Source organism: Dipodomys merriami, unplaced genomic scaffold (genome assembly GCF_024711535.1).
Source record: "Dipodomys merriami isolate MVZ:Mamm:240054 unplaced genomic scaffold, mDipMer1.0.p SCAF_1, whole genome shotgun sequence".
Taxonomy (NCBI): domain Eukaryota; kingdom Metazoa; phylum Chordata; class Mammalia; order Rodentia; family Heteromyidae; genus Dipodomys; species Dipodomys merriami.
Window position 1 is genome coordinate 60,442,850 of NW_027202270.1, and position 16,957 is coordinate 60,459,806.

General features: G+C 36.5%; 1 protein-coding gene across 9 annotated transcripts in view; it reads left to right on the plus strand.

Annotated features, from left to right (window-relative positions):
• Nucleotides 1–620: 620 nt before the first annotated feature.
• Prpf40a (pre-mRNA processing factor 40 homolog A) overlaps nt 621–16,957 on the plus strand; it is a 48,313-nt gene continuing 31,976 nt past the window's right edge. For 3 of the 9 annotated variants that reach the window (XM_070023141.1, XM_070023148.1, XM_070023158.1), the window contains exons 1-3: nt 788–896; nt 2,090–2,221; nt 16,703–16,783. In XM_070023141.1, the coding sequence (XP_069879242.1) occupies nt 813–896; nt 2,090–2,221; nt 16,703–16,783 (297 nt within the window). In that variant the 5' untranslated portion in view covers nt 788–812. Of the gene's footprint in view, nt 1,023–2,089; nt 2,222–3,506; nt 3,587–16,702; nt 16,784–16,957 lie in introns of those variants that run through there. The other 6 variants (XM_070023131.1, XM_070023132.1, XM_070023129.1 and 3 more) reach the window with 5 other exon arrangements.

The window sequence follows — 16,957 nt, forward strand, 5'->3', positions numbered from 1 at the left end:
TCCCGCCGCGTTTCGTCCAGGCCCGGAACCTCGGTCACCGCCGCGTCGTCTCTGGCAGGCGCGCGCCCCCTGCAGCCCCCAAGCAGCCAAACCCCGACGCGAGGTCCTAGCGCCCGCTCGTGTTGACACCCGACACACACCCCCTCGTTTACCGGCCGCTTTCGGGGCCCTAGACGCCCACATCCCCCGGGGAACGCTGCCTCGTATTCATAGCCCTTCTGCTGCCCGACACGGCCGCCCTGACATTAACGGTCCACTCCTTCCTTGAGCCTCGTTCTTGCCGCGCTGACCGACACGCCACCCTCTTCTCCCCTGCCCTCCGTCGCGAGCACGCGGCGCGGATACGCGCGGCCCCGGCCCGCTAACGCCATTCGCTGCCTGCCCCGCCCCCACCCCACCCGCCCCGGGCCGCCTCAGGTCTGTGGGGGCGTTCGTAGCTCGGGCGGAGGGTGGTGAAGGTGGAGGACCCCTCCACTGCCCCTCCCCCTCCGGGGCGTCTAAGCCCGGGAAGCTGGGGCACAGTTGTCTTTCCTTTCCCGGGGGGGGGGGAAGTTGGTGGAGTTTTCCCGGCCGAGGACTCGGCGCTGAAACTTGGTCCCCCTTCTTTCCCCACCCCCTCCATGCAGGCGACGCCGAGCGAGGCTGAGGCTGAGGGCGAATCACCACAGAGCTGCGTGTCGACCGCGCACTCTGATTGGACAATTGAGAAGTCTGTCAGCTTATTGGCCCCGCTGATCCCGCCTCGTAACTCAGGGCAGCCTTTACCCTTTGGCCCGAGCGAGCGCCAGCCACTCAGATCGCTTCTTGTTGGTATGTGCAGCGGCAGTGGCCGCCGGCAGAGCAGTCTGAGCCCGACGATGAGGCCGGGAACGGGAGCTGAACGTGGAGGCCTCATGGTGAGTGAAATGGAGAGCCAACCTCCGTCGCGGGGTCCCGGGGACGGGGAGCGGAGAGTGTCCGGCTCAAGCCTCTGCTCCGGCTCTTGGGTCTCTGCTGACGGCTTCCTGAGAAGACGGCCTTCGGTAAGGCATCGGCGGGGCAGGAAGAAAGCGGCACAATGAAACTCGGAGTCAGAGACAGGAAGCTTTCTCCAAAAGGAGAAGAAGATAAGAGTGGACGGAGGAAGAGCTCGAGATGGTGGGATTCGACCTGAGGGAGAGAAATGGAGGGCGGGGTTGCACAAAGAGAAAGCTGTGGGACCCTGGAAGTTCCCAGCACTTTTGGCCTAGACAGATGCGCGGTGAAGGTTCCGGGCCCTGGGCGGGCCAGGCGTCATGTAGCCCTAGGCCCTTTTTAGGATCCGGAGATTTGATTCTGGAGGATGTTAAGGGAGATGGCCCATTTTTTTTTTTCTTCTGTAGTAGTGGTGGTCTGCAGCCAGTGTTGCTGGGAGAACGGACAGGGGACAAGTACCTGGTTCCAAACCAGGAACAATGGACACATGTAAAGAAAGTAGTTATCTTTAAAAGGGCATTTAAAATGGATGAATTAGTATTTGACATATAGTGTCAGTGGGTGACAGAATGACAGTCTTCGAAAGTGTGCTCCTAGCAAAAGGAATTTTACCTTTTTCTAAACCAGAGATTAGAAAATAATTGATGGGTTTGTGGAAGTGAAGTGTGCGGCCGACCTGTACTGTTTAATACCAGACCTCCCCTAGGTTAATTTGGTAAATTCAGCATTTTAAAGCTTAAAACTCAGTAGCACTATAAAATACCATTCTCTGTATTAAGTGAGACAAAATTGTCGTTTCACTTCACTGTAACATTTTTTAAGTTGGCATTAAAACATGCCCACAAATTAAGCAATTAGTCACTAATTAAGGCAGCATGGGTGACCTTATGAGCACCTATTTGGTCAATGATTTTAACTTTTTCCACTTTGTTATGAAACTTCAAAACTCCTTAAAAATACCACTGCAGCTTATTTTTTTAGAACAAGATGGTATAAACGAGTCCAGTAATTTAATCACATATTACCTTACTGTGCCACTGAAAGTAAGTAATGGTTGAAGTGAGATTTTTTTTTCTCCCCTTTTGAGAAGCAGTTAATGTGATTTGCTAATTTTTTAATTTTCACTGTTTTCCAGATGGGCCACCCTGGCATGCATTATGCACCAATGGGAATGCACCCTATGGGTCAGAGAGCAAATATGCCTCCTGTACCTCATGGAATGATGCCACAAATGATGCCTCCTATGGGAGGGCCGCCAATGGGACAAGTAAGAACATTATGTTTTTGTTTTGGTTTGTATTTATTTTGTTCTTAAGTTTTATTGTGATAAGATTACAACATCTAGGTCGATCTTAATATTTGTAACTGTTTAAGGATTAGTTTATGCTCAGATAGTTTTCAGGTAAGACAAATATTGAATCATGACTGTAACCAAATTTTGAATGTAGTGGAAAAGTCTGTATAAAACTGTGTATTGACTACTAAAGCAAAATTAAGAATTTTTAAAATTTAAAAATGCCATTGCACATCTAAACTTAAATGTTGTTTTCAAGCATCTCAAGTGAAGTTAATGTTCTAAAAGCCAATATTATCTGATCTGTCAACATAACTTATTTTGGTGGACCATGTAAATATATAGAATCAGAAAAAATAATTGTTTGGCTTAGAACGAGTTTGATTTTTGAAATATCTTCCTCTGTTGGGGTATTGGGGAAATTTTTCTGCTCTGTAGTTCTGATACATCATGGAACAATGCCTGACGGGTAGTTTGTTTTCTACCTATGTTATTTTATTAATGCTTATTGCTTCTGCACTCCTGCTTATGAGCTGCCCCTTCCATCTCCAGCATAAATTGTAAATGGACATTTTGTTAGTGATTTGGGCCAGAAGGTTTTAATGCTATCGCAGTGATTTGGTAGAACTGAATTTGTAGAGAAGGCATCTAAAAATGACAATAGGTTGTTACCATGAATCATATTGTGCCCTATGCTAGGTTTTAGAATACATTGATATTTAGTTGGCTGGCTTATTTCCATATCATGATAAATCATGAAAAATTTAGATTAGCAAAATATTTTGGAAAAATTAGTTTTTCTTTTGTTAAGGAGTATTTTGCTTTGATAATTATTTAAGCCTTGATAACTTAAGTTATTGGTGAAATTGTAGTGGAAAAAGAAGCTTGCTGTGTCTCTCTCTTACTTAACCTTAACAGTAGAAGGGCTCAGTGTGAAGTGGTTCTCTTATATTTAGAATATAGCCCTTAATTTTGTATAAAAGTCTTTATCCAAAGGCACCAAACCCAAAAGATATTGCCTGCAGGAGTTCTATATATAAAAAACTTTTATTCTATTGTTCTAGAATAGCACAAGTTTTAAAACTCCTCCAGAGATGCAGAGAAAACTCTGATTCCTCTTTTCTGTTTCTTCCATCTCTAAGCCACAAAGAGCTCTTCTGTTTTCTTGGTAGAGCTACTCTAACTAGATAATGAGCTTTAAAAAATATTTATTCTTTAAATGCTCTGGTTCTTATTTAAAATTAGTTTCTTTCCACAGAAAGATAAAATAAAACAATTTGCTACTGCCAGATGCTTCTATCTTTTCTGGGGCCTTCTGTTTCCATTGGGCCAATCAAGGTAAGTTTTGCAAGGGATTGACCTGCTTACCCTTGCTGTAATGGTGCTGTTGCACTACCAAAGCCAAGATACCAGCTAGTCTTTTGTAGTAACATGCAGATTTTATTTTTTAAAAGTATTTTTGTGCATCTTACTGACAAGCTGGTCACAGTTTAGTTTATATAGCACTTTCTCTTTAGTTGTATCAGTGACCACCTTCCTAGTAAGTTACTTGCTAGATGATATATGTACATTATTTACAATTCCAAATTTTGTCTTGTGGTTTTCTTCCACCCACCCCACCCCTCGGACAATATATTTCATGCACTTTCAATATAATTGGTTAATTTTTTTCTCCCATTGTTGGCTGCTGTTAGGATAATGAGTGAATGTTTTAGGAGTCCAGTGAAATGCTATTATTTTCTCAAAATTACATCATTCTCTACTATTCAAAAAAATGTGGATCCTAATTTGATAAAGCTAAATCCTTTATAAGACAATAGAGAAAAAGAGAGAGAAACAGACAGATTGACTGACTAGAAGAGCATAAACTGAATCATCAAGTAATTCATGCATCTTATTTAAATCTCTGCAAACATTTCTTTAATGACTAATTGATTATTTTTCTGTGTTATTTCTTCTGTTTACATATACCTAAAGGTATTAATCAGTAGTAAGTGATCAGAAGATAATTGAGAAAGAAGCAAAAGGTGCTTTCATCATTTGTAACAGTAATGGTAGAGGTTAGCCAATTTTAAAAAATTTTAAATTTGTAGATTTTGAGAGTGAAGTTTATAAAACTTTCATGTCACTACATAACTGTGGAGTTCCATATCCATGGAATAAACCTATGATTTGAAAATAAATTGCCTTATATAGAATACTTAAAATTTTTTCTTTCTTCCTTAAACAATAGAATGTAATAGATATACATACACATATAACATACATATTAGGTATGATAAATCAAGAAATGATTTAAGTATGTAAGAGACAATATAGAGCTATATGCAACTACTGTGACATTTGGCATCTGGATTTTGGTATCCATGAAGAATTGTGGAACCAGTCCCTCAAGTACAGAGGGATAACTGTATTGCTCACATTTCATTAATATACCTTGCTAGAACCAGCTGAAGACCAAAATAGGTGGAAATATTTTTAAAAACTTACTATAAAATAATATGTAGACCAGACAGAATAATGACATGGATAGGGAAGCTAGAGTTCATCATTTTTAAAGATTTTACAAGTTACTTAAGAAATTTGTATATGCAAATAAAAAAATTCTTAAGGCAGTCTAGATTGGTTATTTCTATAATCCAGGCTGAATCTATTAGACTAATAAATATTTGGAATTAACAAATATAGCCAAATAATGCATCTTTCAGGTTTATCGCTATTCTGTAGTTTAAAGTAACCTCTTTTTAACAGTAATGGGGAAGTCAAGCTTCTACTTTTATATAATTATAGGATCTTGGGGCTAGAAGGAACCTTACAAAGTACATAAACTGAGTAATATGTGATTTAGGTAATGGCTTTTGGGACAGGTCATTTGTTTTGGTGGTAATGGAACATGAATTCAGCCTGATGCTAAGCAAGTGCTCTACCACTTGAATGACCTGCCCCTAACCCTTTTTGCTTTATTTTTCAAGTAATTTCCATCTTTACTGGGTGCTAGCCTAGTCTTTGTCATCTGATTATACTTCCCTTCTATAGCAGGGATGACAGATGTAAGCCACCAAAACTTCATTGGCTGACATGGATTTGGCTGACTTGTTGCCCCAGCTGGCCTCAAACTATGATCTTCATGATCTCCCAAGTATCTGGGCTTGGAGGCATGGGCCACTCTGCCTGGCCAACAGTTCACTTTAAAAACAAAAGAAAAAAAAAACATTAATGGGGGAGAAATTCTGCCTACTTGAACTTCACAAAAAAACTCCAGTACCAGTTTGTTTCAAACTATTATGTATGAGGCTGTGTTCTTCTCCAAAGGTATAGTAAATAATGTTTTGTCTTTGAAGAAGATTCTTCTTTTACTTTTCTGTTGCCTTTTCTACACCAGAACATTAAGTCTTTATCTTTACTCTAAATGATTCTGCTTTTGCCTAACATAGGCTCTTTTTCTCTTCTTTTGAATCTTTTAATGAGGATAGAATAAAATATTTTGAGATCCCCTTCAGATCTAACACCTTATGATTCAATTTAGATGATTTGATAACAGGGTTAGATGCTGTGAGATTGGGTGGATTGATGTGGAAATAGTAAAAATTATTTTAGGAATGCCTCTAATTTTAATTATTCAGTCTTTTTTTCCCCTTGTGAGGATAGCCTTGGTCAATAAACTGACAGATGAATAATAGTTTTGGTTTTTTTTTTTTTTTTTTTTTTTTTTTTTTAATACTGGGTAAGACAGGCTCTAACAGGTCTCTACTAGCCCAAGTTGTCAATTCTCCCATATCTAGGACACTCAACATCCCTCCCCCTCCAAAAAATACAGTTCCATTTCTGCATGTTAACGGGTTTTCCAAGAATCTCCAATAGTTGTATATGCCTTTGCCATGGTATCTAAATTTTATAACCTAAACTTGAAGCTTATCCTATGGTATAAGTCAGAGCACGAACCCCTTAATTTAAACTTCCTCTGGTCTTTTTCATGGTATTTTTATTGCTGTTATTTCATGATTTTAAGCTTAGGCTGTTCTTGCTCTTCTGCTGCCAAGTTTGCTTTCGCTGTAAACTTTTCTTTCCTAACCTATTTTCTGCTTTCTCAAGGTGGTCCTCAGAAGTAGTTTTGGCCAAAATTCATCTTACCCTTAAATTATTGAAGACTTTCTTATTTGCTGTTTTCTCAACAAGGAACATAAGCTTGGGAGGGGAGTGAGGTTTTGGGCTAAGAAGTATATAGATGAGCACAGTTCTTGGTGCTCAGTAAATTACTTGTTGAATGAATGAAAATACAGATACTCTGCTGGAATGTGAGCAAGAAAGTAAGTTAGTGATGCATTTGTCCTTTTCTAGTGGTTACTTGTAACTTTGTTACTATTCTTTTTAGTGTCTACCCCTTTAATACTACTTTATTGCTTAGCAAAAAAGAGCAGATAAAATAAATTAGTAATTTTGTCTTAATAAGTCTAAAATACTTTTACTTTAGGCAAATATATTTGTGCTATATTGACCAAGTTTGACACATGATTTGCCACATTTTTTGTAGAAAAAAATGATGTCTTCCAGAGAAATGCATTGTATTGATATATTGAATATTTGTGATTGCTTCAACACATTTGTTTTTGAAATATCCTTACTTTAGCTACAGAATCCGTGCTTTTTAATTTTGAATTTGAATAATGGTGACAAAAAAAGAAACTATTATTTTAGGTTATCTGCTTATAATTCCTGACTAGATTATTTTCTCTGTGCCTTTCTCAGGCAAATACTGTTGAAAAGGAAATATTAAGCTGGGTCTATATAACTTTCAGATTGAATATGGTTTATTTTTGACTAGTTTTTACTAACAAAAAATATGTATGCTTACTTTCCTCATTATTAAGATAGCAGTTTGTTTTCATGTGAACTCATTCAAAAGTTTGACTGTTGTACTGTTTATGAAGTTTGGGGAGTATTTGACCACATCAGTTAGGAAGAATGTAGTGTATTTTTCTCTGAAACTCATGAAAACACTGTTTACCACAGTGTTGCAAAGTCTTGCAGAAAAGCCTTTTAAAACTCTTACTCTTTATTTCTGCCTTAGTTGAGTACCTTCTTTCCACTTTTCCCTAGTTTTCAACTGCATCTTCCTAGCCCCCATTTTCTCTTTATTTTTCCTTTTCTAGAAAATTGCATAGAATGTTAAATTAGTGCCCTGTGCTCTTAGGAGAAAAAGTCAATTTTGAAGTAAATGTTAACATATACAGCAATGTTTTTTGTTGAGTATAGCAAATACATTCATTAAGAAGCATGATCAGAGAGGAGACAGAACAAGTGCCAACAAGCTAACCTGTTGAATTTAAATTGGGATTATTAGTAATAATAACCAAAATTACCAAGTGTAACTATTATTATTAGGTAATCAATATTCCATATACTATATATATTAGGATTTTTTATTTGTGTTTTGGTCTAGAGAAATAGGCTTTTATTTTATCGAAAAATAGGCTTTTTGATCTTTTATAAATAGGAGTGAGTAGGTTGCTTTCTCAAGAACAAGTCCTCAGCACCACATAAGCAAAAAGAAAAAAAGCCGGAAGTGGCACTGTGGCTCAAGTGGTAGAGCACTAGCCTTGATCTGAAGAGCTGAGGGTCTAGCACCCAGGCCCAGAGTTCAGACCCCATGACCCCCCCCCCCAAAAAAAAAGATACCTGTCTGAGCTATATGTTTTCATCTTAATGCTAGTGTGGTTGTCAGAATATTTCTGACATGGAAATGGAATGGACATGAATCTTGTATTTGTTTCCTTTTTCAAATTACTATACGCTATCATTCACATATTTTAAGTAATTACCTGAAGCTAGATGTAGTGTTTTGCATTGGTGAGCTTGAAAGGAAATATGTGTCTTAGTGTACTTAAAGTGGAAATATGTATCTTCAAAATCTGATTCTGTTAGATATGTCTGTGAAAGGACTACATGTATCAGCAGTTGAGAACTCTTCCCTTATTGGAATTGAAATACAGTTTGCTTTATCTGAGGCTCTGATTTTATTTTCTTACATTAGACTTTGAGCTTTGGAGAAAAAAGAGAGACAAACTTCTCATTACAGTACAAGAAGGACCATACTTACTAGGTCTTTTTTGTTTGAGGCTTAAGTTCCTATGTGAGAACACAGGTTGGAGACATTGTTGCTTTGGTTATGTGGAATCCAGAAGGTTGCTACTTCTCTGAAATAGGACTTTTCAGTAATTTTAGGTCATTATATAGTTAGGATCCTATACATGTGTTACATAATGTTTTCACCAATTATGGGTGGCATCTGTAAAAAAATCTCAAAGTCATGGAGGTGAAAAATTACGCGATCTGTTATTTTTGCTATAACTTTTCTGAGCTTGGACAAAAAATACTCTGTTACTATTCCTCCCATATTCAATTCAATAACATGTTGTACATGTATACTTGAGGACTAGTAGGCTGAACAGTATATAGGTATGTATTAGATATTACCATGTAGGTTTGCTTAAGTACAACAATGAATCCTATAAATGATGTTTTGCTGATGAATAGAACACATTTATGACCATAATCCATATGATTATAAGATCATCATGGAGCTGAAAATTTCCTATTGCCTAGCGACATCATAGCTGTCCTGTTGTCAAAGAACAAAGTGTTATAAAAGTATAGCCCATACAACTATATAGCATGCATAAAAGCTGATAGTTGATAATGATACTAGAGAATTAGGTTACTGTGGGTTGCGTATTTTTGCTTTGCTTTTTATTGTTACTTTATGATAGTTTACATATAGTTTATTTTAAAACAGTGTGTCATGTTACATCACTAGTTGCCTATATCAGAATGTCACTCAGTCATTATGCTACATATGCCTATATTTAATATAGAAAATTCCCCCCATTCTTTTTGTTTATGTGTGCTGGTTTTGGGATTTAAACTCAGGGACTGGGCACTGTCCCTGAGATGGATGATTTTTTTTTTTTTCAGTCATGGAAAAACACTGGGCCTGGGCACTGTCCCTTAGCGCTTCAGCTCAAGGCTAGCGCTCTACCACTTGAGCCAGAGCACCACTTCGGTTTTCTGGTGGTTAATTGGGGATATGAATCTCATGGACTCTCCTGCGGGGCTGGCTTTGAACCGAGATCCTCAGATCTCAGCCCCCTGAGTAGCTAGGATTACAGGCGTGAGCCATGGCACCAGGTCTTGTTTTTTTGTGCAAAGTTAGCTGGCTACTTCTTGAACCACAGCTCCATTTCTAGTTGGTAGTTCATTGGAGGAGAATCCTGCCTAGGCTAGCTTTGAACCACTATCCTCAGATTTCAGCCTCCTGACTAGGATTATAGGCATAAACCACCAGCACCTGGCTTCATGGTCTTAAGGTCTTCAATTTTGTGTGACTTAATTGAGACATCACCGTTTTTTTGTGTATTCCCAGCTATTTAGAACTTATTTTGAATATAATGATAATGGTTCATTTTTATTCAGTTCCATTCTAAGCTTTTGTTGCATTTAATTTGTTTTAATTGACCCCATGTTTATATAGACTTGGACATGTTTCATATATCCTATTGAATTTGATACTACTGATGAAAGTAGATTGACTAGATGAATCTAAGCTTATATACATGGTAAGAGTTAAGATAACAGTTTAGTGAATTATGTACTTGGTCTGAGATTGACTTCTTAATATATGTATTGTTTTCTTTTAAAGATGGTAATGTTTTAATATTTGTGGATGCCTTTAAAATACTTAAATGCTTGAGAAATAAATACGGAATAAGTGATACGTGAAAGAAGATGTTTGATCCTCATTGTATGAGTTAAAGAGAAACAGTGCTGATAAAATAAAACTGGCCCTTCATATCTGCAGGTTCTTCATCTATACATTCAACTAGTCATCCAAAATATTTTGGAAAATAATTTTGATTGAACATTACATTTTTGTCATTTTCTAACAGTACAGTGACTGTTTACATTTTATTAGATGATAATCCAGAAGTGATTTAAAGGTATTTATAAATGAGTAGATTCATATGTTATACAAACATACTATGCTTCAAATATTCAAGGATTTTTGGTAACTGTTGGGGATCCTAGAAGCAGTTCCCTGTGGCTATGGAGGGATAAGTATAATAGCTATCACATAATTTATTGAGCATTGTTTTAAGTGTATTACATTCATTGTTTCTTTGATTCCTTAAAATAATCCTATTACATTGGGGCTGGGAAGGTGGCTCAGTGGTAGAGTGCTTGCCTTGCATGCCTGAGGCCCTGGGTTCGATTCCTCAGCACCACATAAGCAAAAAGCCAGAAGTGGTGCTGTGGCTCAAGTGGTAGAGCACTAGCCCTGAGCTGAAGAGCTAAGGGACAGCGCCCAGGCCCAGAGTTCAGTCCCCACGACCAGACCCCCCAAAAAAAAAAAATCCTATTACATAGGTTCTATTTTTGCCATTGGTAGGAAAGTTGAGGCCCAGAAAGATCAGAGTCAGCCCAAGATCACAGAGCTGATAAGTGATCAAACTACAATAGAAATTCTTTCAGTCATACGTTAGAGTATTCTTAATGATTGTTCTAGGCTGCTTTTATAAACAGCATTATAAAATTGTGTAATGAACTGAATTAACTTTCTCAGAACCTGGAAAAGGTAGCTTTATGTTGTCCCTCCCCTTAACCTAAGGTTGGTGTTGATGCCTAAACCCATTGACAGTACTGAACCTTAAGTACCTTGGCTCCTGGCTATATAGTATTAGAGTTAATCTTTCCTTCCCTGTCTTTTGCCCAATACCACCTTTCTACAAACTACACTTACTATGTTTGGAGCCATCATTGAAGTAATATATGAACACATGACCACAAACACTACAATATCTTTATACTTGATCTGATAACAAGACATTAAGTGGAGTAGAGGGAAGAACATAGTGTATATAAAAAGGATGTCTCATATCTGTCAGGGTGAAGGAAGAAGACTGTATAAGATTTCATCTCAGAAAGGCACTTAATTTAAAGATGGTGAATTATTTCTGGAATTTTTTTATATTTTTCTGGTACTGGGTTTAGGAGTTTTGAACTATGATCCTCACTGTTGCTAGTCATGTGTTCTACCACACCCTCAGCCCTTTTTGCTCTAGCTTGTTTTTCAGATAGGAACTTGTGCTTTTGTATGGGATCCTTGTTATATCACAAACTGTGGGAAGCAAAACCTAGTGATTACTGTATTTCAGCAGTTCTGTAGTTGATTGTATTTAATAAACTAATTTGGAATAGTAGAAATTGTCTTATTTAATGGTAAGGCTGAATTTAGATATTTAATGCTAGCTTATAATGTGTGAGATCATTTTATCTAACCTTCTAGAATTTTACTTTAGCACATTTAAAAGGAGCCAAGTCAAGAGACAATCACTAACAGTTCAATTACAGACAGAATGATTTAAAATTAACCAAATTTATGGTGTACTCTTTCTTTGGATAATTTTTTATAAGGCTAAATAAAACATGTACAGGTTGTTGATTGTCTTTCCAAGTAGGAAAAACTTTGGGAAATAATTAAATTTATGAAAATTTGGCAAATTTTATGTTTTACACATCTTACTGTAATCTTATACTATGTAGTGATGTAGTGTTTTATACTATAACAATGAACTGATGTATTAATGAAATATGATCATTTAAGTAGCATTAGAAACTTTATGTGATACTGTGACTGAACAAATTGTATAACACTCTAGGTTTTGCCTGTATTTATTTTCCTTTCACTTATGAGTCATCTTGAACATATTTCTTTAGTAGTAAGAATTGAACCTAAGGCCGCACACATACAAAGCAAGTGCTATACCACTGAGTTAACATACAAGCCCTTTTTTATTTTTATGTTGATATAGGACCTTTTTAAATTACTGAATTTATTCTTGAACTTTTGATCCTTCTATCTCAGTCATACCTGCATGTCTTGTTTGAATACCTTTTGATAATTGGCTTTCAAACTTTTTGCCAATAAAATAGGCAACAGAAATACAATTATATACAGATGATTGGTGACTTGTATATCACATGTATTAGTTACAGTTTTTGAAGATATTAAAGTATCCATAAAATTCAGATGCTCAGTATTTATAGAATCTATTTCTCATATGTCTGGGTTTTTTTGCCTTCTGGTCACAAACATGAAAATTTCAAACTATGGTAGTTTACATATTTGCCAAAGTACTTTTAAGTGGAAATTTAAAAAAATAATATGTCTGTTAAGCTAATTTGAACTGCTACTTTGTACCTTTAAGAATGATAAGCTGGGCACTAGTGGCTCACACCTGTAATCCTAGCTACTCAGGAGGCTGAGATACGAAGATTGTGTTTTGAGGCAAGCCTGGGTAGAAAAGGCCACAAGACTCTTACCTATAATAAACTACACCAAAAAAAGTTAGAGGTAGAGTTCTGGCTCAAGTGGTAGAGCACTAGAACTAGCGGGGGGGGGGGGGGGGGCGCGGGCGGGGTGAGGAGGGAGAGTGCACAATGATGTAGTTCATGAAAATTGCTCTGGCATTACTATTAAGAATTTTGTTTATATTGAATGAACATAGCATTTTCAGTGAACTTTTAAGTTGCTATCAGTAGTGAGACAATTACGATAATATGCCCTAAGATAAAGGAGAAACACTTAATATAGGAAGTCTGATATGCCCTAAGATAAAGGAAAAACACTTAATATAGGAAGTCTAAGACTCTACAATTAACTAGATGCAGGGAGGGATTCAAGCCTGTAATCGTAGCTGTGTGGGAGGTAGAGACTGAAGGTAGCCCTTCTATAGCATGAAAGTTCATAAGACTCATCTTAACCAATGGCTGGGTACAATGGCATGAACCTGCTCTTGTAGCATTAGGGAGAAATACAAGGGCTGGACAGTATGATGTGTATCTGTTATCCCAAGTGACGTGGGGACACACAAGTTAGGAGGATTGCTGCCCGGGCTCTCCAGGGGATAAAGCTAGACTCTACCTTGAAAATAGCCAGTGTATAAATTGACTGTGAGGGGAGGAGTGACACTGTCCAAAAAATTGTACTGTTTACATGACTTGTGTAACTAACCCTTCTGTACAACTTTATGATAATAATAATAGAAAAATTTAAAAAAAACAGACTGAAAGCACGGCTCAGGTGGTAGATTTCTGGCACAAATATGAGTCCCTGAGTTCAGTCTCTAGTACCACCAAAATCCAAACAAACTGAAAAAATTACAGTTGAAGCTGGCTATTGTGCTCTCTGTATCCAGCAAGTAAGTATACCTACCATGCAAAGGGGACAGCAAAGGAACTTGGGGTATTAAAAAGTGGAGGGATGGGCTGGAAAGGTGGCTTAGTGATAGAGTGCTTGCCTTGTACGCATGTAGCCCTGGGTTCGATTCCTCAGCACCACATAAGCAGAAAAAAGCTAAAAGTAGCACTGTGGCTCAAGTGGTATAGAGCGCTAGCCTTTACCTGAAGAGCTGAGGGACAGCGCCCAGGCTCAGAGTTCAGGTCCCATGGCTGACAAAAAAATTTTAAAAAATGGAGGGGCAAATAACTTCTGAGATTTAAACCACAAACCAGTTCTCATAAACTTGCATCTTGGATTCTCATTATGAATACAGTAATTTTATAAAACTAACAAGTCTCAGATTGGTGGTGCTGCCAAGTGACTGATATAAATCAGAACAGATACTTTGAAGTAAATTAGCTTTGAAGACTGATCATAAAGTGTACTTCCATGTTTTTGTATATCCTAGAATTAATAGGAATGAGAATCATTGTAACATTTTCAAAGATCTTCAGACTTTGGCACACACCTTTCTTTGATTATCAGGTCTCTGTAGGAGGTTTAAATTTGTCCTATTCTTAAAATAAATTTTCATATGAATTATATTTTACATACTAATATTTTTGTTCATCTTCATAACATGTTTTCACTTAAAATTATATTAATCTGATTACTTTTAGAATATTCAGTTGTACGTACTGTTTGCCAGGTAAGACAAGCTTAACTAGTCTTCACCTTCTAGAATGTACAGAGAATAATGAGGGAAAATATAGCTATCTGTTTGCTGTTAAATCTCATTCTCTAACCATGAGCATAATTTCTGTTCTAAAGAAAAATTTTGAAATAATCAGGTTTGAGGTATGCTAAGAAGGATTATGGAAAAAGTTATTTTGTCAAACTCTATACATAATCTTTAATGATTATAAATATAACTTTCATTGGCTTGGTCTGTAAACTTGTATGTAGAGTTTTGTGTTTTTTCCCTTAAATAGGAATTACTCTTTATTATAGGAAATCAGAATATTCAGCTCAAGTTATATTCATTTGCACAATCTACTGCTCCCATGTAGAATGGAGCTCTTTTTTTGTGGTATCAGTACTTGCCAGGGGCTTGAATTCAGAGCCTGGGTGCTCTTCCTGAGTGTTAGTCACAGCCCCACTTTCACTTTTTGGATAGTTAATTGATAAGAGACTCACAGTTTTCTGCTTGGGCTGACTTCAGACAATGGTCTTCAGATCTCAACTTCCTGAGTAGCTAGTTTAACAGGTGTGAGCTACCTGGTCCTAGCTCTACTGAATTTTTCTTTAGCTCTTATTTTTTTTTCTTAAGATATCATTTCAACTGTAGAAAAAAGAATTCTATTTTAGTTTGGAATTGTAGTTTGGGACCTGAGTACTGGTGGCTCATACCTTTAATCCTAGATACTCAGGTGGTTAGGACCTGAGGATTACAGTTCACAACAAGTCATAAGGTGCTAGCTGTAGGCAATGAAAAGTAAAGGAAAGTTCAAACTTTAGTACTGGCACCAAAAGGAAAGACAAGTCTAGTTTGGGATATATTAGCTTTAGATTTTACATGGAGGCCAATTTAAGGAGCAGACTTAAAAGTATTCCATGTTTCTGGGATGTTTTCTTCATAGCCAGTTATTAATTTGATTTAGCCTAGAACAAAATTGTGACAGTGTATTTCTTAGAAAAGTGTATGGTTCTGGGGTCAAGCTTAGTATTTGCTATACATTTTATCTCTTAATCTATGTTATTTTCTTTTGTTTTGACTATATATTCCCAGTAGGCTATCATATTCTGCTGATCAGAATTTCTGTCAGCAAATTTTTGTTTAATGATGTTTGGACAATTTATTAGTTTTTCTTAAATTATTCATTAACTTCATACTAGTTCCCATTTTTTAATTGGTACTTTGCTTTCATGAGTTAATTTCACAAGCAATAAAATTAAGAGTGATATTAGGATCTAAGTTACATGTTTCTGTTTATTTATATGCTTGCATTGTTGTGTTCTTATTTCTCAAATTGCTCATTTAATTTGAAACTTGAATAATCAGTTACCTTGTTCTAATACTTGTGAATTACATGTAAAATTTTGCCCTTTTCTAATCTCCTTTTCTTAGATCCTTTTGATTTTACTAGAATAAAAATTGTATTTTGGGATTATAATTAATATATGTAAACATTGGATCAAATATTTTAAAAACCCGGTTTTCATGGGTTTTATCATACTTAAAAGAAAAATAATTTATAAATTTCAATGGTAGTTTATTGGTAAACTGGACTGGGCTCAGTAATAGTTTTAAAAACTCATATAAATTCATATATAGCTCATATAAATTCATTTCTGTACAGGACAGTGTAGATAATTACTTATAAGTTTGTTTTTTTGTTACATATTTAAGTTAATTTTTTTATTTAATGTTTAGTCCTTGGATCTAGGATTTTTGTCTCTTGGTGGTACTGGAGTATGAACTCGGAGGCTTACTCTTGCCAGGAAGGCACGCTACTCCTTGAGCCATGTCCCAAACCAGCCTTTCTGGCTTTCATTATTTTTCAAATAAGGTTTTGCATTTAAACTGGAAAGGATCTATATTGTGGCCCTTATGTTTAGGATTTCCATGTAGCTAGAGTGACAGCCATGTACTACTTCCAGCTTTTTATTGGTTGGAGTGGATTCTTCTGAACTTTTTGCTTCTACTGGCCTTTAACCATGTTCCTCTAAATCTACCTCCCAAGTAGTCCAGATTACAGGCATGAACCACTGTGCCTGGTTTGATAGGGATTTTGAAAAGATCAAGTTGGCATAAAGTTTATTCATTATAGATATTAAGAATCAAAGGTAAAAAATGCTGAAATATAATTACGTTAGAGTCTCTTGATTCTGAAAAAGTGTGGGGTAAAAACTAAAATTATATTCTTAACTTTAGACTAGAATTATTATAATGGTCCATAAATTTATTTATTAAGTTAACTTTACCTATTAACTATGGCACAAATATTCAAATAGATCATTTTTTAAAAGCCACTTCATTCATTCAACAAACACTTATTAAGCATACTGTCCGTATAGTGTATATCATTTAGTGTCAGTGGCTTTTAAGTTGTATGATGTTTAAAGTCATGAAGTAATTTGGTTTTCTGAAGTAACCTTGTTTTTTCCTTTTATTATAGATGCCTGGAATGATGTCATCAGTAATGCCTGGAATGATGATGTCTCATATGTCTCAGGCTTCCATGCAACCTGCCTTACCGGTAATATTTGAAAAGAACAATTTTCTATAGTGTTTTGACTGATTATATCCATTTATGAAATAATACCTACATCTTTTGCAGATATAATATTAGTAATTACTGTAATGTAATGTGGAAATTAGAGAATTTAGTTTTAATAAGTTGATTAATAGAAATTTATATATTTCTCCATAT